This window comes from Scatophagus argus, chromosome 19 (assembly GCF_020382885.2).
Source record: "Scatophagus argus isolate fScaArg1 chromosome 19, fScaArg1.pri, whole genome shotgun sequence".
NCBI lineage: Eukaryota > Metazoa > Chordata > Actinopteri > Scatophagidae > Scatophagus > Scatophagus argus.
The window spans coordinates 8,564,635-8,590,900 of record NC_058511.1 but is presented as its reverse complement, the minus strand read 5'-3'; the positions used below and the strand labels follow the sequence as shown (position 1 = coordinate 8,590,900).

At 42.7% G+C, this 26,266-nt stretch overlaps 1 protein-coding gene across 6 annotated transcripts in view; it reads right to left on the bottom strand.

Moving 5' to 3' along the window:
* The window catches only part of utrn (utrophin), a 159,672-nt gene that overhangs the window by 20,365 nt on the left and 113,041 nt on the right, over positions 1-26,266 (bottom strand). For all 6 annotated transcript variants that reach the window (XM_046372941.1, XM_046372940.1, XM_046372943.1 and 3 more), the window contains 9 exons: positions 25,623-25,683; positions 19,683-19,744; positions 18,330-18,404; positions 15,297-15,498; positions 14,558-14,643; positions 12,988-13,145; positions 9,863-10,029; positions 7,874-7,985; positions 4,165-4,301 (listed from right to left, as the gene is read on the bottom strand). In XM_046372941.1, the coding sequence (XP_046228897.1) occupies positions 4,165-4,301; positions 7,874-7,985; positions 9,863-10,029; positions 12,988-13,145; positions 14,558-14,643; positions 15,297-15,498; positions 18,330-18,404; positions 19,683-19,744; positions 25,623-25,683 (1,060 nt within the window). The remainder of the gene's footprint in view (positions 1-4,164; positions 4,302-7,873; positions 7,986-9,862; positions 10,030-12,987; positions 13,146-14,557; positions 14,644-15,296; positions 15,499-18,329; positions 18,405-19,682; positions 19,745-25,622; positions 25,684-26,266) is intronic.

Below are 26,266 nucleotides of genomic sequence, written 5' to 3'. Positions count from 1 at the left end.
TTAGAGATGCGGAGCACAAAACGTTATTTGTAAACAAATGGGACGCCCTCTTATCTCGAAAAAACACAAAGAAATGTGTTGTTTTCACGGAGGAGGCCGGCTAAAAATTGGCAAGATAAAAGTTGAGGTTGACATTATTTCGCCTCGCGCTTTTTCTTCCCACATTAAAGGAGGAAAATTCAAAGGGAGACGTGCCGCGTGGCCGTTAGACTTCTGAGAGGCAGGAAGCCGTGGCAGTCGCACGTCTGTAGCTGCCATGGGAATCTGAAATGTAGCAGAGTGACGGTGAGAGAAAAACAGATTGGGGTTGGCAGGGCAGACTATTCATAGCCGCTGGTGTGGCATTTTATGCAGAAGAAAGTTTGCACATTTTTGTTTATCGGCAGACTGTTGGCAGGTCATCTCAAAAATTGATAGCTTCATAGAGTTTATGTGATTCTTCCTTTCAACTGACTTTTTCTGATCGCAATACAGTGAACTAGCTTTAAGCTTCACCTGGATGCACTTGGAAAGAGGGAGTTTGAAGAAGACAGAAACTTGAGTTACTGTAGCAGATGGGGCTGCAGAGTGAGGCAACTGGAAATGAATCATAAGAAAAAAATGAATGAAGGAAAGGTGACTAAAGGTAAGAGAGAGGGAGGGGAGAAAATATTTGGGATCTGACAAACGTGGCTGCTGTAATGAGCGCGTTTGGATAAAAAGCTTCTTGTGCCTGTTGATGTGCAACAACAGGGCGCAGAGCAGAGGCCTGCTCGCGTTTCACTTCCACTGCTGCTGCGACAAAAGGCCGAACAAGTCGAGACGCAGTCAAAACGCACGGGGACTGCAAATACGAAGCTAAATTCATAAAAGATCACCATCGGTCGATCTATCATTAATATCTTAATGTAACTGACTGAATTTTTTAAAAAAAATTCAGTGATAATGTGGCCTATTCCATTAAATATGAGGGCGGCAAGGTTATTCCTCAAGATGAAAAAAAGAGAAGGAGAGTTTCTGTCTTGCCAGCAGGCTGAACGTCAAGGCAGGGGAACACAAATGGCAATGGACTTCAGTTAAGCAATAAACACCCACTCACAAGCTGTAAAAGCCATTTGGAGGGGTTATGTTTTCTGATGAAGCTGGCTAAAGTAAAGCTACCAAACTTAAGACTTAACATAACAACTAATATTGCCTATGCTCTCTTTAAGTATTTGTAAAAATACTTGCAGAATTTTTCTTTTCTTTGGATGAATGCCCTGAAGTCACTGTGTCACAGTTAGCGCCGCTTCTCTCTGCTCTCCCTGTCGTCCGTTTACTCTGGCGGATGTAAAGCACCATCTGCACATGCTCACACTGCTACCTGTCTGTCAGACAGACAGCTGGACAGCTGGAGGGGAGGACGTGCTTTCACTGGACATTAAAGTATGGAAATTAAAGTAAATACATAAGAGCTTTGTGTGCGCATATGTGCTTTTATAAATACATATACATTTTGTGAACATTTTTAATTAGTGTTTAAGTTTTGGAGGCGAAGACATAACGTTTCCTGACGACTAAATGAAGTGACATTTACTTATATAACTATATATGCAATTTACCAGAGTTTTATTCACCTGAACCTAATTTACTTACTTTAAACATAAAAAAATCAAAAATTTGCTGACGTAAACAAAATGTTTTGTGAATTTTTAACTGAGTTTGTGCCTGCTATTGCACAGGATCGCAGTTTGTTTCTTTTTTTTAAACTTCGCTTTCTCCATGACCACAACAAAACTATTTTATTGAAACTGGATTCTGCAGAAAACAAAACTGATTTAGCCACTAATTCAAGCCCATGTTCAAACTGATTAACCTCTCAGCAAGGCCTAATGCAGCGGATACCAGCCTACATTTATCTGTACGTAGGGTAAAAGGCAAAAAAAAAAACAAAAACAAAAAAACAACTCAGTGGGAAACCAATAGAATGGATCTTTCACATTATTAAATATAGCTATGACGAATCGAAATCCTATCTGCCGTGAAATGAAGCAAAGATACAAGTGGGAGGTGAGAGTAGGTGGTGTTTTGCTCTCTCAAGGTGGAAAGAAACTGAGTGGGTGGAATTAAAAAAGAGAAACAATGATTCAAATGTGGAAAGCGGAGAGACAGCGAGTGAGTGCATTAGGGAGAGCGATTATACAGCAAATAATCTAATTTTCTCTTCTGCTGCTGCAGTACTCAAAAAATTACAACTTCTTCTTGGGGGATGAAACCTCTTAGCACTGAAAACTGTACACAGGAAAACTTGAAGAATGATATCATTCAGGATGTTAGCAACAATTTTCTTTTTTTAATGACTGTTTTATCGGGTTTGTGCAATGCAAAATAAAATTTTGTTACAAATTCTATCTTTTCAAGTTAAAAGACTGGCACCATACATTTATCAACAACAACAAACGTGGTGACAAATGTTATGAGGTTCACCTTATCTGTGTAATTCCTATAAGCTGGGATTGAGACCCTGTTCCAATTGCAGAAAAGAAATCCATTTCAATTTAGGTCACAATGTTCATGTTAGTGAAACATAAACTGTGACAATATAGGTCTTAATGTGCTGTACTGAATGTTTGTTACCATTGAACATGTGACAGAGGTCTTTACGGATAGTCCAAATGTGGAAAATTGCACAATCTGGTTTACTTTTGCACATACAGCTGTTTACAGTGTACTCAAGCCCGTGGCAACATGTGGATAACCCACAGCTCACTGCAGAGACCCAATGCACTAAAAGAGATGGGAAAATTGTGACCATAAAACAGTCCTCAAGTTTCTGTTCCTGTCGCCATAGATCAGGTGGGGGAGGAGGAAGAGGATGGGCAAGGATGGGAGGGATGAAAGAGGGAGTGCAATCCGTCTGAGGGGTGAGTTCGTGCAACTGCGTGTCGGGAAAAAGAATCTATTACAGGTGAACAGGTGAGTTACTGTGAGCTCACGCATCACGAGAAATGTCCGAACGTAGCATTGAGAGCGACTGAATGACAACGTATTCGATTAAATCCAAAAAAGACAGACAGATGGGTAAAATGTGACGAAGACACAAAAATTAGTCACAAAGAGTGACAGTCTCGGAGCACAAGAGGGCTGGGGTTTCAAAAAGGGCCGCGAATCAAACGCACACTCCAGAGTCCAAGTGGGGCATCTGCATAATGTGGGCCTAGTCTAACGGCTCTCCATGGGGATTTACATCTGACAGGAGCAGGGACATAAATCAGACACTGGGGCAGGTGCTGCAAGCACAAGATCTACAGTGCAGCGACGACACATGGCAAAGACTGGACCGACAGGTAAATAAATACATAAAGCGAGCTGCAAATTATCCCGTAGCGCAGCAGATGTGTGTGTGTGTGTGTGTGTGTGTGTGTGTGCGTCAGCCAAGAGACTTATCATTACCTGTGACCTGAGCATATTTATGGCAGAGTGAGAGATTTGACAGTAAGATACATTTAAAGGGGCACTCTATCAATTTATCACCACTCGGTCCATGAAAGCTGTTGTGTAAAGCCCTGTGAGAGACCCGGCTTTACCAAGCAGGGAAGATCTGCTGAAAGACTATCACGTATCAAGTTGTGATAATAGTCAGTTATGTCTTGTTATGTGACAAAAATATATCAACAAAATTATTTTATAGCATAATCCCTCCCCTTCTCTCTTATACACTGATGAGATGACTCGTCTTGAACTCGAGGGCGGACTTTAAAATCATGCAGTTAAATGTGAGTTGGGGCAATTAGCTAACCCAGCTGGAAGAGCAGTAGGAGGTGTGTGTTTGGATGTCAGCTGGCAAAAACTTTGTTTTTATCTCCAAAAGAGGATGATTACGCGCTAATTTATTAATTTCTCTCTCATCCGCTTAACAAGATGGCTCTATACTGATGTGGGTGGGGACCAACAGTCCTCCAACTGTTTTCACTAAGCCCCACACATTTTCATGTAAATATTCACTCAGGAATACATGACATTATTGCAGTTCTAGATGCTCCATCTTCCCTTTTCTTTACTTCAGCTGAGCTGAAACACACTGTGATGAACGATGCATATAAAACCAAACAAAGCGGATTCTGTTTTTGGAGTATTTAACGTATCACAGCTAATCAGCCCTGAGCACGCATCTTTGTTTCATAAAGACACTGAGCTGTTACTTACGTTTCCATGTTGTCGCCCTCCAGAACCGTCTGGACAGGTAGGTAACCGAGCCGAGGATGTTTGGCGAAGTACTTCTTTGACCGGAATTTGTTCTTCAGCACTTTGGTGAAATCGCGCATGTCCTCACCTGATGTCGTCTACGAGAGGGACAGCAAAAGAGACAGGAAAAAGTTGGTGTGTGTGTGTGTGTGTCTATGCATTCCCACCCTCTGTTGTGCACACATAAACAACATGTGCATTTGCGTGGAACAGAATGTGTTTCGTTAATTAGACACTTAGCGAAAGGTGGTCCTCCTGCAGAAGCCGTTTCTGCCTCGCAAGCAAACAACAAATTACCACAACAGCCCGACCAGAGGGGGAGAAAATCCCTTTGCAGAGGATTCAACCACAGCTGTACACACACACACACAAACGCACAGACAAATATACCACTTCCACACTTGACAGATATGCGTAAATGAACACTCTATTGAGTTCACTTGGCTTATTGACTAATCCACGCAATTTAAGATGGTGGCTTGAGCAAACCAACAGCAATTACAGAACAATTATACTAAAGCTGTGTGTGTGTGTGTTTATGTAAGCTCCTTCCTGTGTGACTTAAGAGATGTGTTTTTCTTTTTGAGAATTTGTTTCCCCTAATTAGATGGTGGAAATATACATATGGACAAGAAACAATAAGGCAGAGAGAAGGAGGGTATTAGACTGTTGAATATACAGGGTGTTTGTCACAACCACAAGGCTACAAAGAAGACCCCTGATGCATCGTGATGACAAAATTACACAGGAGGCCCCCAGTCACAGTCCAACCCAAATCACATCTCCACTTAGGAGAGGTAAAAACATTGAAATTACAGTAATCAATACAGCTCAGCAACTACTTTGGCAGCTTCGAAATCACAGACAAAGCCCATGGGAACTATGAAAATGCGACTCCAATAAAAATGAAAACATAATAAAAAAAAACAACAACAATATTTCGGCCATAAAATAAACATCACGACAGAGATGAAAGAGTGAATCATATTAAATGACCGCACAGAGTCTCACAAAAGCCACTATCAGTCTTTAACTCCCTACAAAATCTGGTTTTGTTGCATTATTATTTGATATAGACTTGATATTTCCAGAGATATAAAAGAGAAACATGATTTGGTTTGAGCGTGAGGAGACGGTTAAACATAACTGTGTGTGATACTGATATTTTTCATAAGAAACAAAGAGAAATAATAAAACAAAAACTTCAAAGGTGTCCAATAAAGCTGAGTTGAACTGCTGGATTTAAATAACACAATAAGCTGATCCAGATGTGCTTTCATTTGATTCTCCCCTGGCAGGAATCACAGATTTGACTCTTGGCTACAGCCTGGAACTGCTAGATCTGAGAGATTTCTTGCATTTCAACAAAGTTCTGTTACTTTGAATACATTTGTGAAGTTTCACCTAACATCACAGCTTTTCAGCAGGATTCAAGCCAGACCTCCTTTCTCACTTTTGCTCTACAGCCATTTCAGCATTGATCTGACTGCACTGTATGCTTAAGGTCATTGTTCGAGTCACTGCACCAGTCTGAGGTGTTTGGCACTATGGAGCGAACGGCACCTCAGTAATTTGCTTGTATTTGGCTGCATTCACTGTTTCCTTTCTCCTCACACATCTTCCAGTTGGTAGTGCTGAAATGCCAGTGGACAGCACGCTGCTGTCACAGCCATTCTTCAAAGCTGTGATGGTGATAAGCTGCGACTGCTTTCTGGCAGACGCAGAGCTTAACATCAGGGCAGATAAGTTCAAATATTCATTCAATCAGCGCATATAATCTTTGGACTTCTGCTCCCAAGTCTCTCACAGGACATTTTGCAGCTTCCAGGCTGCTGTCGTGAGTCTCTCTCTGACAAGCAGACCAGATTTCTGCCGCAGTGTCCCTTCCAGCGAGATCGCCCATCATAGCTCTTTTATCAGCGAGGTTCTTATGTCCATGATCTCATCTAACTAAAGTTTGCCTTGCTTAGCTGCTCAGGTTGTTGGGTGACAAGCTCAAAGAGTCTCGAGGACTTTAACAATGTCTTTATTGAACTCCTAACACACTGACGTATGTAGATGTACTCAAACCTCTAATGTCCTGAACTAGCCACAGTGAGGGTCACGCTAGTAAGGATTAACCTCAATTGTGACCTCTACATACAATACATACTAATTTTACGGGGTTGTGTCCAGATTACTGACAACGATCCCAATAAAAAATACTTTTATATGAAGATATGACACAAAAAAATGAAGTCAGGGGAATCATTGTTTATCTCTTCCCTCCTGATAAAGCTGATGATCAGTAAATTCATAACGTAGCCTGGAGCTGCACAATAATCTTAAATCAACACTTTAAGTGTTTGCTGCTGCAGCAAAGCTGAAAATAAGACAATGTTCTCTCAAAGTCGAGGCAGGCAGTTGCCGGGCATCTTAACTCAGGGAAGAATGATCACTACTCCCTACAGCAGCTCCTCCAAAGTCAATATCCATCCCATTTGCAAAATTGAAAAGGCAAATTAAAAGACAGAAATGAGAAACGTCTCCACTCAAAGTTTGACATTAAGCAATACTGAAATGAGTTGGCGCACAGGTTTGTGATCACAATTGAGAAAGAGAGCAAGGTTCAATTCCACCAAGCTCCCTCTTTTCTAATATTCTTCTCTCCGCGTAGTAGTAAAGCGAAATATTGCTTTCTGGCAGACATGATAAAAAAAAAAAACACCTCAGAGAGCCATGAGTATTTTACCATTTTGTGCATGTAAATTCAAATTAAGCCAGAGGTCTGCTGGGAGGGTTGACGGTGGGAAATCGACAGCATTGTGAAGCAGGAACTGGAGGCAAGATGCAGGAGTAATGTCAACTTGTATTAATCACAATGAGGGGATAAAAATCTGTTTACACAGTCACATAATGGAGACTCATTTCCCAGCGGTGGACAAAAAGCAAGTCGCCACAAGGCAAACAATTAAATATTCAGGCTAAGATTTGGTTATTAGTTAAGGTGAGATGTGAGCTGGTGTCGCGGTTGGAGTGAGCATGGGCGGGTAATATTTAAAGTTGAGGTAAGTTTTGTTTGTAGCTTTTGATATGGACGTGACTGACAACTTTGTTTACACACTTTTGTTTTTTATGGTTTGGACTTCAGATTAAGGGGAATCTTTAACAGCACACATGAATACAGCAACATGCTTTGCAAAACAGTCTGGCAGAGGTCCATTGTTGTTTCAACATGGACAAATAAAAGTCCATAAATAAATGTATGTTTGTTTATTCCAGAGTTTGGTGTGGAAGAACCTGACCGAATCCCACTTGATGTCAGAGCCCTGAACTTTTGGACTAATTAAAATTCAGACTGTGAGGCCTTAGGGGGAGTTCAGAACGGATAAAACGGATATGTTCTTGTGAGTGTGCTGGTTCAGACACCGGGGAGACGATCGAGACTCTCACCGTAACGTATTTCTGGATTAAAACATCAGCATGTGTTCAGTGCAAGGTTATAAATTCAAACCAAAAGTGAGTATAAATGTGCTGCTGTAATAACCGAAGACTCTGAGTGTGAATGTGTGTGCTTTCATTAAATGGATGAGCAGAACGTGCCGGAGAAATATGAGGTAAGCTGCTGAACAACATGTGCGTGTATGAACGTCCGTGTGTGTGTGTGTGTGTGTGTGTGTGTGTGCCTCACCGGTGTACAGTACTCCACCATGGGGTAGTTGAGCTTGTGGCCCTTGGCGGTTCGCCCAGAAAAGAAGCAGCTCTGACACACGTCATAGTTGAAGTGTTTCAGACTGCGATACCTAGTGGGAGAGAGAGAGAGAGGAGGGAGAGGGAGGTGAAAAGCGAGATAAGTCGGTGGGTAGAGTGTGTACATGTCCTCAGTGTGTGCGTGTGAGTGTTTGTGCAAGTGAACACATATGAAGGCCTACAACATGACTCATCTCCAGGCTATACTGGGGCCCTCCTGGAGAGCTGTCAATTTTCACTGTCAGTCACACTCTGCATACACATGTGGAGGACACACACACACACACACTTCTCAATATGCTGCCAGTGTGAGAGACAGTTGGATCCCTAAAAACATAACAATGTGACAACAACTGTTAATGATGTTGTCCTCAGCAGCAGCTGCAGCCAGACGTCCATTTAACAGCTAAATTGAGACAGGAGCCATTCAGACGTAATAGCTTGAGTCTTTTATCTTTCTCTCCTCTCCGACTCTCTCAAGGTTAGCTGACTGATGAGCTACGAGAGAGCGCCATATATCAAAGGATGTAACCGTGTGCACGACACCACCGAGTCAAACGCGCCATTACGTACTGACACGCAGCATATTACTACAAGGAGGAGGCGTTAATTCACCTTCACAGCAGGAGGTGCTGAGATGGTCCCTAATTAACGGGATTCCCACTAACAACCTCGGTTAATTATGGAATTATATGATGCTTATCCGTTACTTTCAGTTTTCACCTGTAACAAGCAGCGCTAAGGTGTCGACTACTGTTGCTGGGAGGTACAGGGTGTATTTTGCAGCACAGCCATCAAAAGCATACACAATATCCACATTTGAGTATTGAAAGAAACCTACATTCAAATTTTCAACCCAAGGCTGCAAAAATATTAGCAATTTCACAAATGTTTTACTGTCTGTTCAGTGATTGTTTTTTTCTGTACCGGCACCGTGTGAAGGTTGTCTTGGACTTTTCCGTTCTGCCGTGGCAAATGCTGAAATTTTTTACATTGTAGTCGACATTCATCAAATGTAAACACATTTGCTGACACATTGTGATTTGAATTCTGTTTGAGGTTCTAGATGACCCCATGTACCACTCTAATGCCACGCAAAAGAAAAAAAATGTAAAGTCTACAAAATGCCTGCTGTGCATTTTCCTTCCTCTTTCTCTCTTGCTCTCCGCCTTCCCTTCCCTCCATCGCTCCCTCTCATCGATCAATGACAGAACTTGGGAGACGTGTGCTTCATCAAATGTCTGACTGCGTTTCTCTTTCTGCTGGCAAAGCAAGGGACAATCCCGCCACCCGACGTGGCTTGATGTTACACGTATCGCCAGCCACAGAAAAAGTGTGTTTCCTGCTAAAGTGAAAAACTGGGAAACCGGGAAAAAATACATTTTATGTTGTTGTACAGCGACACACATCCTTCTGTACCTGTTGTCGCTATGTAAGTGCAAAATAGGTCTGGAACCAACTGAAACAATGGCAGCTATGTGTGTGTGTGTGTGTGCGTGTGTGTGCATTTATGCATGAGTGTGACTGTCAGTCCTGCACAGTATCAGAGGGTGGTCTGTTATGGATTGTCTGCCAGCCAATCGGCTCTTTGTGAACTTTGTGAATGTGGGCCACGCGCCGTATGTTTGTGTGTGTGAACGTGTTGTCGTGTTTGTGTGTGTGTGTGTGTGTGTTTCATTGCAAACCTCCAGATGGTATTTAGTCAGTGGTGTATCAGCTGTTGACATTTAGATAAATGCCTGCCCTCCAGAGCAGATCTGCCCTTTATGCTCAACCAGGAGAGAACAACACACAACGCTGCCACATTTGCTGTTTGTGTGTGCGTGTGCCTGCCTTGTTACATGTTAGAGACTTGACTCTTCATTTCGTATGTGTGCTTCGTAAGTCCAGAGTGAAAAGCTGAGAGTCTGAGAATGTGAATGTGTTTTACCTGAAGCCCACAATAGGACACTCCTTGCAGATGTTACACTTGGCCTGATGTTTGGCCGTCTCTGCAGCAGCCACTCTGTGCAGGACGGGCAGCCACACCATAGACTGGGGCTCCAAACGCATCCACTCAACAAACTGCCTGGGCTCCAGCTCCACCTTATTGGTCACCTGGGCATAAAAAAAGTGACATGGGTCAGGAGGTTAAAATCCAAAGTCTAACAAACATGTGAAGTGACCATTTCTACACAAGTTCATTAAACCGCGCTAATAAGCCGAACATGACGGAGAAACGTGCGTGATATTCATTTCTGTAAACATCGTATCACGCCGTAATTTTTAGCTTGCTGTTGAAAGCTAAATAAAGATGCAGGCAAATTTTAGAAGACCACATACATATTAAAGCAGCGATTGCTTCAGACACATTATGGCCTTGAATTGTGGACTGAGACTAAATAACTTTTATGAGCTCCTTATTCATGCTCATTGGCTGGAATATCTACCAATAAACAGTGATTGATTTTAACATCCTCTTTGCCCTTGTCCTACACACCCATAGGTTTGCTGTTAGCTAACAGCCATATTGCTCTGTGCCATTAGCCGTGAAAAACACCCACAAACTCCTCTCGCTCTCTTAGCTGCTCCTCGAAACTTTTGGAGCTTTAATCTTTTATGTAACCTGTTGTTGCACAGCACTAAGTCAATTTTTTGTAAATACTTTGGATGTGAAACAATTTCTAAGCTGACAATAGTGACAGTAATGCCCACTTTTCACCATTTGTCCCTGTAAATAGCCAATTTGTTGACAAGAAGAAACACGGCAGGGCATGAAAAAAACATTCACACAATGTATTTCAGGAGCATCTTTGTTCAACTGCAGATTATAATGAGCCCATTTGAAAAGCAAGCACAGGGTCAGAAGATCTGACATGGCTGCTGTTACCGCTAAACAAATCAAAGATGACCTTTCCATCATCCCTGACACACAAAAAGGGCAGCAAATGCAGTTAAAGGCTGAATACATTTGAAATAAGAAAGAATAAACAAAAGGAAGTGTGTGTGCGTTTGTGTGTTTTCCCTTGATCCCTTTTCAAGCCTTACAGTGTGAGAGTGTAGAGCTCCTCAATTTGAAGAGCACATCCTTATTAAAATAAATTAATGCAACAAAACAAACTATGTCTTCAAGGCACCATATATCAACTGAAGGTCAAGTACCAAAAAACCGGGATCAAATATTTTCTCAGAAAAAATGCAAAACTGCACTTTGTATCTCAGAAGACAAGCTCTTGTACAGTTGCTTATATTTAGACAACACTTAACAGTTTTAAAGTTTAAGATCACTTATAGAAAAACATTTCCAAAATGATAACCTGTCCTAAAACTCACCTGACAACACATTCAGACAATGAAAAACGTTGATAACGTTTATTGTTAAACGAATTATATGCCTGTTTTGAAAAGTTTAAAACTAAAATGGTGATTAAGTGTGGTTCTTTCAGATGGATGCATAAGAAGTTGTTCTTTTAAGTTGCCCGTTGACAAGAGTGAGCGCTGCCATTGAAACTTTCACTCTGATGACATCTGAAGTCATCAGTGAATCCTCCACCCTTCCATCTGACCTTCGCCCGAACAATCAGAGCACCTGTCTGTCTCTCCTTTCCCATACATGAGTCTCGCATTTGTCTTCCCTCCCTCCTCCAATGCCAGACTGATAGCACTTACAGATTAATTACTGCTGAGAAGAGACGGCTGAAAGGCTGGTTAGATAGACGGATGGAGGGATGAATGAAGGAGAATGAGAAAGGAACAGTGACAGAGGCCATATTTAAGGCAGCGCAACTTGCTCATCGAAGCCCCATTAAAGCAAATGGACTGGGTGACTATACTATCACTGGCGGGGCAGACGGACACACAGGTGGCACAGGGCTTTGCTTGTAAGTGTGTAAATGAGAGACAGAGAGAGAGTGTGCGTGTGTGTGTGTTTGTGTGTGTCAATTTCTACCTGCCAGCTTCGTTTTGATGACTGAATGATTAATGAGCAACTGGACTACCGCTGGCATAGCAATTCGTGATCAAGTCTGTTGGCAATTTGTGCATGCTCACCTCTCCCTGTGGATGTGCGTATTAATATGTCATCAAAGAGACACGGTGTTTGCATTACTTTTGAGGAGAGAGAGATAAGGTTGAAAACCTCCTCACTCTGCTGTTTTGAGAGGCACAGTGCAGGAAATCAGTTGTAATTTATAGCTTCTTAATTTTTATGTTTCACTCCCATTTATGACTGCCGAAACATGAGCCAGGGGAAGAGGAGAAGGAAAAATGAAATGGTGATCCCGGGTTGGGGGGGAGAGAGACACATCATTAAATGCTAGTAATGGCCAGAGATAAACCAGGAGAAAGTGTTAGCTGGCCGCAGTAAAACACGAGAGGACAGCCAGCAGTAGACAGGAGGCCATTTGAGGCATCATGGTTGGTCAGTGGAGCTTAAATATTGAAGCACTTCTACAGGATTGAGAGAGACAGGCGTTAGATAGCTGGAAGACACCGAAGGACACTGAGGTGCTTAATGACAATTAGCTCTGGGAGGATGTGTCGAGACTTAATCTCAGGGCTGATCACTTGCCAGAAATTATTACCAGTAAATGCTAATAACTCTAAATATATATATATTTTCATAATTTTTTTAATATTATATATTTTAAGCCATATTTTGACCAACCTCTGGTTACTCCGTGTATAAAACTTTTACATGTGCATAAAGCTAAATGAACCCACAGACAGCTCCAGCTCGACTGCTCAGCATCAAGTTCCTTCTTTTAATAGCATAATGTTTAGCTTTTTGAATATATATATATATAATGTTTATGTGATGATATAGTTTAATTGATGTATTGACATGTGTTGATACGTGTCAGAAAATGTGGATACTGATATTTCATACCAGTACAGCCAAAATAACACTGAAAAAAGATTTCTGTCTCCCCCTGCCTGTAATCCAGTTGATATTAAGACTACAATGTGATTATTCATTCCCTTGCTCATACAGTGTTAATGCAGCACATTCTTTACATGTGTGTATGGCACACTGACATATACGCAGTGCTTGCGTGCATTTGTGTACAGACATACGTGCTGGAAGCAGCTGCGGACGCTTGGTTCGATGTTGGATCCCCCGAAGGCGGCCACCTCCCCCAGCTGCCTTGGGATCTGGATGGCTTCATGAAGCAGCAGACCGAGTTGCCTCTGGTCACAGGTGTCCCCTGCCGACGCGACCTGGCTGAAGAGGTCTGAGCCGGGAAGAAGGGGGTTGAGGCGGATGAAGTGGAGAGAGGGAGAGCGAGGGCATGAGATGTCGCAGTCAGAGCACATAGGTGATATTTCAAAAATAAATAGGCATAAATAGATGTGGAGAAAGAAAGTGTGACGTATACCAATGAGTGGGAGAGGAAGTGTGTGTGTGTGTGTGTGTGGGAAGTGGTAGGGAGGCCACTGAAGAAATCAGGGACATGATGCATTTTTAATCTCTCTGTCTTTCTTCATACATGCCAGGCTTTTTCTCCTCTTATCTCTCTCTCCCTGCCTCCCACTCTCCACCAAGTTCTCCCAAAGACTGACAGGACAGCACTGGATATGGAGGCCTGCCCTGTGACGCACAGGCTCGGCCAGTTAGCACACCGACAGCGTAATATGAAGCCATGAAGCAGCTCCAGAGCTCATGCACGAAATGAGCAAAGAGGGGAAGGGGAGGGAGAAACGAAGGCCATGACATGTCTTTCTGCTCCGCTTGCAGATGACTTTGATCTTTGCGTGAGGCCTAGTCCCATTGCCAGCTCCTGTTATGTATGTGTGTGTGTGTGTGTGTGTGTGGTACATGCCAAACACAAGCGATATGTGTTCATGACCCCATTTCAGCTCACACCTCTCGTGTCATCCGACTGATCAACATCCACAGCTCCTACTCTCTAAGTTTCTGCTACGAGATTCCATTTGACAAACGCAAGTGTCAAACGGCAGCATGTCGGGTTAGGCATGTGTCTGTGCATGTTTGCATATGTGTGTGTGTGTGTGTGACTATATGCACGGGTCTGCCAGCCAACGAGACTATAAAAGAGTAAAGGAGGAAGGACGCAATCAGGCGTGCTTGATATCCTTCTCAGGCTAATAGAAACTGCCAGTGGAACGAATAAGCTCAGGGAAGCCATGGCAAGAAAAGGGAAAGAGAAAGAAGAACAAGGATGGAAAAGAAGAAGGGAGGCAAGAGTAAGTGAGATAGGGTGGAAGACAAAGTGACACTGTTGGATGGATGAACAATGGTGTGAGCAGTGACAGCAGAGGAAGATAGACAGAGGGAGATAACGCGGCAGAAACAAAGAGCGGGAAGCCAAAATGACAGTTTCCTCCCAGAGCAGCAAGCCTATATTCACGCTCCCTAATCCTCAAAAATAAATCAGAAAAGAGAATTAAATAAAGAACAGGGGAAACGCGTAGGAGGTCTCTCATCCAATTAGACGACCAGTTCTTCAGCTCTTCTCTCTCTCTCTCTCTTTCTGTCTTTCTGTGAGGCTGATTAATACTGCTGGGATTACAGCCATACTAGAGCTGTATGGGCTGGACCCACCGCAGCCTGGCCTGTCTGGGGGGTGGGGAGTCGTGTGTTTAAGTGCATCGGCGGATATTTTACCTACTCGTTGGCACTTACATTTGTATTTCTCCTCCAGGTGTCCCTTGCAAAGAGAGAGCAAACCGATCTTCATGGACAGCACGCGGATCTTTCCACTGCGACCACTGCAGGGTCCACACAGACAGTGACAAAGAGTCAGTTATATTCAACGTGGGCGTAAATTTGTGCATAAGCAGTGTGTGTGTGTTCATGTCAGTTCAGATCGGAATTATACGCAAGAACGGTGACAGAAAATCATTACGTGCTTGGAAAGAGGAGAAGCTTTGTGTGTGTGTGTGTGTGTTCTTGTTTTTTTTTTTTGTGGGAGCGAGCTGGTGACATTACTGATACATTTCCTGTGTGCCCACAAGCAAACATTTAGATCAGTAAGCAAGTTGGTTTACATGTGTGTTCATATTTGAACACGTCCATATGCACAGCTGCTGTCAAACACAGTGTGTATGAGCAATTGTCGTGTCAATTGAGGCACTGGCTGGTGCACACACGCTGTTGACAGTGCCATCGCATGTGTACATGTTTATATGAGCAGGTTATACATATGTTTATGTTATATATAATCAGTTTTGAAAATGCAGGAGCAGAGTGATGAGATGCATGAGTTCTGCCACTTCTCATCCAATCAGATTTAAGGAATTTAAGATGCCATGAAAAAACAATCTTTAAAGGGTGTGGGTGGCAACATGCACAGGTTAGATAAAGACAAAGAAGGCTTATTCATTACCCTCTGTCCTAAATGCCGTGCTGGTGTCATACGTACGTGTCGTAAACGTTGAGGAGCCAGTTGAGACACATGTCAACGCAGAGCGGCACGTTGACCAGGTCTTTGTGCTCCTGCTCCAGGCCATCGTAGATGGATGTCAGGCAGTTGATAACGTCGGGAACGGACAGCAGCTGATTGTTGTTGGTGAGCTTGTGCTGCTCAAAGGTGTTCTGGGCCACACTGAGGTCCAAAAGGTCCACTGCATATGAGGGGTGGGGGGCGAAATGAGAAGGATGAGAGGAGTGGAGGACAACGTAGGAGAGAAGACATTCAGAGACAGAAGCGAGGAGGATTGAAAGGATGAAGTGAAAGCGAAAAAAGGAGGAGAGAGGGGGAGGGGTAACAAGGACAGGGAGAAAGTACAGTGAGAAAAAAGTTAAAAGAGAAACCACACAAGCAGTGACAAGACAAAAAGAAGAAAAAAGCTATTCAGAACTACTGGTAACCTTTCAGACTTGTTCATTGGACTTTGAGAAGACACTCAGATTTTTCTCAATATGCCAACAAATCTGAACAGGACGGGGAGCTGAAAATGGCAGAGACTATTCACAGAGGCGCTTCATAACTGCAGACGTGACCGATATTCTGTCCAAAATAGTTCAGAACAATGAAGTGCGAGAGTCTGTTGGGAGCACAGACAGAGAACAGACGGATCGTTGCGGTGAAATATTAATATGAGGGACAAATCTGAACAGAAAAAAGACAAATGAGAAAAATAAAACGCAGAACATAAAAAGTTAAGACTGAGAGCCATCTAGTTTCTTCTAATTTAATTTGCTGGCTCCATCTTCAATAACAAAGGAAAAAAGAATATTGAATTTATGTCAATGTCTCATTTATACTTCCACTGTCTTCTATATGGTAGCTATCACTCAGTATCACTTATGTGATTTGAAAGTCTGAGAACAAAATGGGCTAATGAAGTCAGCTACACAAACACACCTATCAGTGTCCGATAAATAGTCTGTTTGTCTATTACTGACTACTATTTTCTTTTCTTCAAAAAAATCTGACAGTAAGGTGGTTTAATATGGGCCTGGATGTGAAAGCCAGCTCAAAACAGCTAGCTGGTACTGTCCAAAAATAAAAAAAATAAACAGATGTCATTAATTAGCATATTATGTCTCGTTTGTTTGTGTGGACAAGAAAGCAATTAAGTGGATTTCTGAAAAAATGTTATCTGTTTAAGAAATAACCTCTTGCTGATTAGAGGGAGAACTTAAGATACATGTAGGACACCATGTTTTTACAGATATTTACAGATCTATTAAAGGCAAGCTCACATACTGATGGGATTTTTAATTAGTGATTTTCAAGTGCTATTCAAGGTCCAGAGAAAAGGTCAACCAGTTAAATCCAGCCTCTGCTCAGAACATGTGCATACTGCTTGGTGGTGTGTTGTCTGCTACAGGCGGTTAATCAGCTTCACAAACATTTCTCAGCTTGTTTAGTCACGGCCCTTATCAGTATATTTCTATTTATATCTGTGTATTTCAAACTCTTTTTACAGCAGTGAAACAAAGGACACCAGTCTTCATGAGGCATTAACTCTGTAGTTCTGTTTGCATCTCATCCACTGAACCTTTTCCAGGCTGCAGTGCTCCTCTAGAAACCATTTAAAACTTCCTCCTTTACAGCCCTCATCCCTCACACCTCCTCTCCTCACTGAAGCCTCCTCATTTTCCCTGTCGCTCGTTCCTTGTCAATCCCTCCGTGGCTTGTCGCCTTGTGCTGCCCCCTCTGCTCCCCAGACAGCACTAATTACTTGGGTGGAGTGTGGCACAGTGGGGCAGCCATGCTGTCAGAAAGCAAAACTTTACTTTCCTCTCCAGCTTTCTCACTGAAACTGAGAGGCCGTGGCACATTAGTGGGATGCCATGCAAGCTCATTTGTGCTTCCAGCCCCCTGGCACAGACTTAACCCAATTAGGCATGTTACAGTACCCCTGTCATGTGTGTTGGGACACACACACACACACACACACACACACACACACATACAAACAGACTTCAAACACTCACACAGGTCCTCAGAACTCAGATTCCATATGAATCCAGGCTAGTAACTAATAACTACTGATCCTTATGCTGTGTGTGTGTGTGTGTGTGTGTGTGTGTGTGTGTGTGTGTGTGTGTGTGTAGGTGTGTGTTTTGCATTGTGACTCTAATCTAATGGATGAAATTGAATTGCAGTGCCCCAAGCCGAAATCACTCAGACTAATGCATTCCCGTCACAAACACAACGCATGCGACCGGAGAGGCAATATGAGATACTAAACTAAAACGCTTGAATCAGTCAAACTCATTAACGACCAACAAACACAATAACACACTTTGATAGCCACTATTATTCAAGTGCACATGCGTCAGCTGCACCCACATTTACATGAGACATTCGTTTCACACATGCACACGGAGCAAACTTCCTACACACAGCAGGATGTAAATGAGTGCCATTGGATCACGGCGTGTCCTGCTATAATGATGTCAACAGCTGCATAATAGTTAGCATTCGTCACCACTACTATTACTCTGTGCTGAGCCCAAGAACCTGCTGCCACACTGGCTTAAACTTCACAGAGGGGAAGTCGACATGCACCTGCAGAGCGAGTGTGTGTGCATGTGCGTGCGTGTGTGTGTGTAGATGGGGTTGATGGCCACCTGAGACTGTAGATAATAGCCGCCTTTATCAAAGCTTCCATTATAAACAAGAAAACAGCAGCTCTTGTGCTGACAAAAATGTTTAAAAAAAAAAAATCCCACCTGTGCACACCAAATGAGGCTGTGCTCAACAGGCTTAACACAAGCACCAGCTGTAGCTGTGCAAGAAAACGCCAGGCACATACACACACTGACAGGGTGCGTGTAATTTTAAAGCCAAAATATCCCTGGCTCCTGCACCACCCTGGCACAGCGTCTGGCAAAGCTTCAAATCATTACTGCATCCCCCTCGTCGCAGCCAGACTTCAAAAGAAGCAGACCGCAACTGGAGGTATTAAGGTGTGTCTGAGTGTGTGCGCGTTTTACTTACAGCACAGTGCTTTCTGTAGTCTGCGGATCTTCATGGCTGTTCGGTATGCTGAGAATCTCACATTGTTCAGGTCCGCTACAGGCAGGGATAGAGACATAGAGATGAAAGGGAGATGGACAAAAAGAACACAAAGACAGAAAATCAGAAAACAAAATGCAACAGAAATCTGCCCACCAGATATTATAAACCGGATCTGTTTCTTCAATTGTTAGTTATTGTCAGCGGAGATGACCGAGGGGATGGGTGGCTAATGTGGACAGTGTAATTAGGTTAGTGAGTTCTGTCTCAGCGGGGGCTGGCGCTATTTGTTGAGCTGCTGGCCTACAGCAAACGCTCCCAAAGTTTCACAGCTTATTACTTATTGGGCTGCTCATTAAAAAATCAGTCACAGTGGTGAGCCCACAGGGATAGAGGCTAGCATGCTGATATTAACAGGGGGGCAGGAGAGAGCGCGAAAAGATCAGGGCGCAGTTTACAAGTACGAGTAAACCACCTGGACAAGAGAGAAATGGACAGACAAGATTTTTTGTTGTTGAAAGCTGCAGTTTGCAACATGAGATTGTTTTACTCTCATGTTAATTTTGACACCTTTCACAAAACAAAAGCCACACTTGGGACCAATGCATGAGCACCCTGGAACCCTGCAGTAGTTGCAACTTTACAACCAATTAAAAATAATAAAAATAAACAAAATAAAAATAAGTAGCCTCGTTACGCAGGATGACATACGGAACACAGTATGAAAGGTTCCCACTGCAGACATATTGCTGCTGAATTTTTTAAATGATTTTTTTATTACACCACATAAGAAACTGACCTCCGGTCGTAAGCCTCTGCTCACCGGTCAGAGTGTCCAGACTCATGTGACATATTGAGACTGATAGAAAACTTCGTCACGTGATGCCATGACAGTCACCTGATGCTCGGCAAAACTGATGAGCTTGTAGTGGACTACAGTGCTTCAGTGATGGATGTTGCTGCATGGAAGCTACAAAATGTGGATGCTTCACACACATCTTCAACTCAGCAGCACAGAACACCTAAACACTCAACGAAGTTCTAAACAGCACCTAAACACCACCAAATTCTATTCAGTCCATCCATGAGTCCAAGTGGACATTTGGGTCAAATTTGAAGAAATCCCCCCCAAGATGTTCCTGAGATATTGTGGGACAGACATTGGGACAGATGGATGGACAAAAGGCACAACAAAACCACCCAGCATGGTCTGATATCAGTGAAAGTGACTGAGAAACTATGTTTATTATGCTTTTCGGTAGATCTTAAATGAAAATTCATTTCTTTTTCAGGGCGTGAAGACATTGCATGTGTGTGTGTGTGTGTGTTTCTTACCTAGTGACTGGTAGAGCTCTGTCATCTTTGGATGGTCCCAGCAGGTTGTCTGTGCCTGGTGACTGAAAAACCACAACAACAGGAAAGAACCATTAGACTGAGAAAAGAAAAAAAAAAAAAAGACATAAGCAGACACACAAACAGAACAGACGGCACAGAAAACACACACGCATACAGATACTGAAAAACACTTTCAAGGCTTATCACAAAAAAACAAAAAACAAACACTATGACAGGCAAAACTACTTTAAAAGCTTATGTACACACAAAATAACAAGTACACACAAGAACCTGGCAAAGTGCGTACACACAGGCCAGCATCACTACTATTGTCATCATTTGATACGCGCAAACACTGACGGCTTTATTGCAAACTCTTTTGTTATTGTGTGTGAAATGGGGACAGAGGCTACAGATTCCTTCACAAATCATGAATCACCCGTCGAAACCAAAAAACAGCACACACACACACACACACACAGAGTTAGAGATGTGCTGTGAATGCCTCTCATCAGTACAGGATCTGCCTTGCAGGAAACCATGGCACATAAACATAAGGAGTCCAAATGTGAACTCCCTGCTTAGATTTCAGCTTCAAAAGGAAGCCTCACAAATGCACACACACACACACACACACACACACACACACACACACACACGCACGCACAAAACAACATGAACGACCAACCAAAAACACTGAAAAACCAACACTAGAAAAATAAATAAAATAAGACCCGTCTGATGAAAAGCGCTTGCCTTCACTCACAGGACAGCAGAGAATATGAGTTTTCTCAAGATGCAGCTGCCAATCAGTGCATCTACCCGAGCTATGCCGGCCATGACGTGCCCGTGTGTGCGTGTTAAGCTTGCACCTGTCACAGGCCGCACTCAGATCAGTGTAGAACATTTCAGGAGATTTCTGCAAGGCAGTTTCTCAAACAGAAGTTTGTTTTCGAATGCAGAGGCTCCCCTGAGTTTTCTGCGATGGCCCGTTCTCTGCTGACAGGCAGCAGGAAGTGAAGTCGAAAGCTGACAGCGAACTGAGATGGCGGAGTGGACGAAAGGAGCTCTCAGGGCATGCAGATGTTCATCGCTATTCAGCGGCCATACAGATTGATGACCCCCCCTCTCCCTGCACCTGCACAGGCATTGCCAATGCCTGGATCTCCCTGTGTTGAGGGCAGCCTCGTGTTTTATTTAGACGGAGTACAAAAGAGCTCGTCGGAATTGACAAAAAGGTTTCAGTACATTCAAATCTGGGGATTTGCTGGTATTTGCTGAACATAAACAAACAACAAGGAGAGAGAAGAATGGCTATCAAGGCCACAATTCTCAGACAATTCACATCGGTATGAAAGACTGTTGTCACTGAAGTACGAAAGGATACATCGGAGACAAGACTGAGCGAGCACAATCACGGAAAACACAATCTACTCTTTACACGAACAAAAATCTGCAGAATATTACTGAATTTCCCTCGGGATCAATAAAGTATCCATCTATCACACACACATACAAGACAAAAGGCTTGTGGTTATATCCACAGCTCATGAATGCCACAATGAGGATGACTGAGCTGTCACATTCAACTGTCCTTTGCAGTTTTCCCTTCAACATTCAGTTTTATAATGCCTAAGCAATCTTTTCTGTTGTCCTGTAGGAGGTAAAAAAAAAAAGAGCAAACTTTTGACACATTTACTACAAAGCTGCTACGGTTTAGATAACACAGTGGGAATCATTCACAGGCGAAAGGAGAGGTTTCAGACAATATGAAAGAGCAGGGGACCAAAACCGAGCTTTTTTTTGGCAGATATGTGAAAGCTTCGGGGAGATACAGACAGCAGCACATTCCCAATGAACTTCAACCCAGCGTGAGGTCTTCCCAATCCCAAAGCGAAAAAGCTTTCTTTAACTGCTCTAATTTGGTTTGTGTTCGTGCTGGGATGCACAATATGGATTTCTTGCAGCCAATTGTCTCACATTTTTGTGTATTTTAAAAAGAAGTTCATAACCTGTAATTTATGAACACTGAAGGTTAAGAAAGGCTGCAATGTAGTGAGAAAGGCGGATAATTCAATGATCCATAGCTCCAATAAGATTTGTTATGTTAAAATTTAGTTTAGCTTTTTCTTTTTTTACCTCCTCTCAAAACCAAATTTCCAGCTTTTTAAATATAAAAATGCACTGGGTTTATGATTTATATCATTGCAAACTGGCTAATTTTAGTGTTTTTGATTGCTCATCAGATACACACAAGGTGAAGGAATTGCTACTGGTTCTGAGGGATTTGTCACTTTTTTAATTTTATGGGATAAAAAATTAACCTAAAAAAGAATCAATTGAGAAAATAATTGCTAATTTCATGTGAAGACATGACACCACCTTTCTATCCATAATATATCTGTCAACATAACAATGAGTTCCTATTTCTGCTTTCTCCTTGTCCTAACTATGAGCACCAGAGTCTGGGGAAGACGCCACTTCGGTCTTGTGACATTTTTCTTCATAAATAACATTAAATGGCACCTCAGAGTAAGCAACAACAAATAAAATGGAGTCACAGAAGGGGATACTGCAGCAGGCAGAGGAGGGATGAAATTTATGTTGCCACTGGGGTACTGTGAAGTTGGAAAAAATAACCTCTACAAGATGTTTTTATGAGGTTTCTGTCTCCGCGAGCAAGCAAAGTACGGTAGGCTGCTGAAACCATCCGACAGGAGTGCACAATCTGACCCTCTGACAGATCACCGCAATAACAATTAAGCTTATCAAAAGTAATTGCCATTTCCTTTGACGTTTTCTGTGTAGCATTGCCATTTCCAGCTGCTGCACAATTCAACAGAAGGTTAAAGTGATTTCGCTAATTATCCATTTCTTTAATGCTGTTCCATAATTATGTATAACCACTCTTTGTCTCCGTTAGTGACTACGCCTGTCTGTCCTACAAAAGGACAGCAAAAGATCAGAAAATGTCAATAACAAAATCCCTCTGGTTTATGCCCACCTGCCCCATGGCCAAAGATGGACAAAAGGTCAAGGGTTGGACGTATTCCATCAAACCTCTGGCTGCAGACCAGCCAACATTTTGCTGCTGGGAGTTTGTCACTGTCAACACACCAGCAGGGCGTCCTGAATAATCATGAGTGTGCAGATGAATGATTGTTTGCATCCAAAGAGACAGAAATAGTCAAATATCTGAGTAAGCAAGAGGAAGATTTCAGAATTCTTTTTAAGTGACAGCAACCTGTCAGACTTATCAAGAAGTGTCTCTGACAGGTGATAAGTGCCTGCATTCACCACCTGACATCGTCTGTCTTTCACCTCTCCTCCTCTGCTTCTTTTTCGTTCTTCTAACATTAACCCCGTACCTCCCGAAGTTACTTGCTTTGGAAATAGAGAACAACAGCTCTGAGTTCTCCTTAAAACCCAATTTGGTCTCCATAACAAAGACACCCTGAAAACCCACTCACGCACAAAAAGTCTGTCTATTCATTTAGGGACAACCGATGCCACCAAATGTTTCCTGACAAAAAACATGGGGAGACAGTACATCCAGAAAAGCCTTGGAATATAGAGGAGACTTTCTCTAATCTTTGCTGAGATTCATTCTTGCTGTATTTTCTCTCAGAAAGCCTGCAAGGCGTGTGAGCCCACCCCAGACGTGCCAGAATGGGCGAATTGGGACAGCTTGCGAGGTTGCCAGCATGAGGCAGCAGACGCAGAACTTGGGTGAAGCCATTTGATTTTCCCCCAATATGTCGCTTGAACTCCTCGCTGCAGGGGGTGGACAAGGCGCAGTTTTAATCAGGGGCCCTTTGTCGGCTCTAAGAAAAGAGTCAGCACATGAGAGGAAATATAAGACGAGACGAGGAGGGGTTTGGGGAAATGAATGTGTCACAGATTGGTGCGGGTCTCCCAAGGATGTCACAGCACTGAAAACGACCTGTGATTAGTCCTGGAGATGGATTTAGAGTTCGGTTTTCAAGCTGCAAATTAAGTGTGTATGTATGAGCGTGCACCAACTTGAATGTGTAATTGTGTGTGACGGAGGGTTGGGGAGGCCAGTGTACACCAGACGGTCTCCATTTTAAAATGAAAGGAAAGCCACACAGCAACAATGAAGCTGAAAGAGAAGTGATTCTAAGGAGGAGTGATTCTTTTATTTCACGTTTCTGAAAGGCAGTTTAGGGTTAATGTGAAAGCAGCCATGGGGAAAAAAAAAACAAAAAAAACTTGTCCAACCAAGCTGGAGGCATCAACAGAACATATGGTGTGTGCTCACAATGGATGGGGTGTGTGTGTGTGTGTGTGTGTGTGTTTTTTTTTTTGGTTAGTTTGAGCTTGGTTCCAGTTGGAGTTTATATGCATCTTTGGGAGTGTGCTGGCGTTTCCTTGCCAGCTTGAAGATGCGCATCTCTGTTTGTGTGTCCAAATGATGCTGTTGTTTTTATTTTATTTTTTTTGAGTGACTGCCCTTGTGCATGTGTTCAGATTGTGTGAGTGGGTGGACGCTGGTTCATTGGCTGGGCACAGCTGTGATCACAGGCTGCTGCTGACTATAAAGTTATAAGCCTGTCTTCCACGTCATCGCCATGTCTCCGGCTTTCATCTCTGGTCCACCTCTCATGCCAAGCTGCAGGACCAAAACAAGGTGCAGGTGTTCCTCCCCCTCTCTCTTTTTGTCTCAACCCTATTTTTCTCCATCTCTGTCTATCTTTGTCTTTGTTGAAAACATTTCATCTTGACCTCCTCAGATATGACACTGTTGCTAAGATTCAATAAATTCAATCAACATTTTAATTTGCTGGCTTTATGATGCGTCAAAACTTTTGGAGAGTTTAACTAACCGCTGAGACAAGACCAGACCTGTAATTCGTCATAGCTGAAGCTTTTATTATTGTCTGTTCTGTGGAAAGAAAGCACAAGGGGAATGGCCATTTGACAATTTAACTGAGGCAGTGACATTTCGAGTCAGGTCAGAAGACGATTTAAGGGGGCGGCCCTAAAAATCAGCCCAATTTATCATCCTAAATCACAAAGTAGGGCTCTAACAGTGTCCTAAGAGAAACGAGACACAGAAGCAAACATGCACGGCTGACAAATGATAGCTGAAACTGCTACTCTAGATTTTTCCAAACATCAGCCAAAAATAATGGTGAAGACAAGTTTGGTTAGTCAGCAGTTCACTGACATACAGCTACATGATTTCTGGATAATGAGGCCCGCCGAACTTTCAGAACTGTCATTTCCTGAATAGCAGAGAAGCTGTCTTGTTTGCTACCAACACAGATCCTCTTTCTGCCCATTTAAATACAAGCCTGTTTGGCCTGATAAGGCCAAATTTAGAATGGGGAGCAAGACGTCAAGTTTCGAAAGTCACGATTAGAGCATTGTGAGAAGCTGTCCAGGGATTTGGCCAGGTATTATCTGTTCAAAAGGAGGTGGTACTGTAGGACTGAATGAGAAATGGGCCGGCGAAACAGCTTGAATTTTAATATACACACAGGAGCAAATCAGAAGAAAGACGCTTTTAATTGGGAGGAAAATTACGGTAATGACCTACGTGCACAGAATACACGTGGAACAATAGCTACCTGACCATTGGTGTGTGTGAGAGGCCATTAGAGGTCAGAGCTTTAATGTGAAAAGGTTCCACAGGCTTTAGATTGAGATAATGAGCTTTTCATCTATGAACTGAAATCAAAAATCATAAACTGGACTGCCCACATCTGGGTCTAACTTGAGGAGGACAGTTGGAAATCAACATATTCATCCATGTCCCCCATATTGTTTGCTTTAAAGTAAGAGCTTGTTTACAGAAAATATCCTGACTGGTCTCAGGCGAATGCCTAACCGTGTACAATAATCAACGACAAACACAAATTCATGCAATTTATACAGACACAGAGATGGGTATCGAAGCAATTGCTCGCCACTTACTTGATGTAATATGGAACCTTATTCTGAGAAACTGCACGTTGCCAGGGGAGCTGCACAGAAGCTGCAGACACAGAGAGAGAGAGAGAGAGACAAAGATAAAGAAACAAGGAGAGACAAAGAGAAAGTCAAGAAGTCACGACTAGAACACTATCTTCATAAACACTGAACAATTTTACCATGCAGTACAGTAATCTATTTAGTGTTTGAGGCTCTCACATCTAACACTTCCGTAATAATGTTGTCTAGCCATGTACAGAAGAGCCTTACTGTGCATGAAATTGAGGGGAAGAAAGGAAACGGGTTCTGTTTTCTTGGAAGAATGAGGGAAGAGGGAGATAATAGGGCATGAAGGGAAAAAGAAATTAAAAAACAGTGGAAAAAAAGGTGTGACAGGCCCAGGTTTATGTTAATCTTTGTGGTATACAAAAGAGGACAATACACACAGACAGATCAGGGAAATCCTGAAAATGACAAGCTTGTAGAGCATTAAAAAATAAAACACTTATGAAGCTCTCAAGAGCCATACTGAGCAGAGATTTATTGCCCTCCCACATTCCCTTCTAGTTGACACGGCTCTAAACTCCGATAGAGAGATGAAAAGACAGTAAGAGAAAGAGATCAAGTGAGATTGGGAGATATGCGAG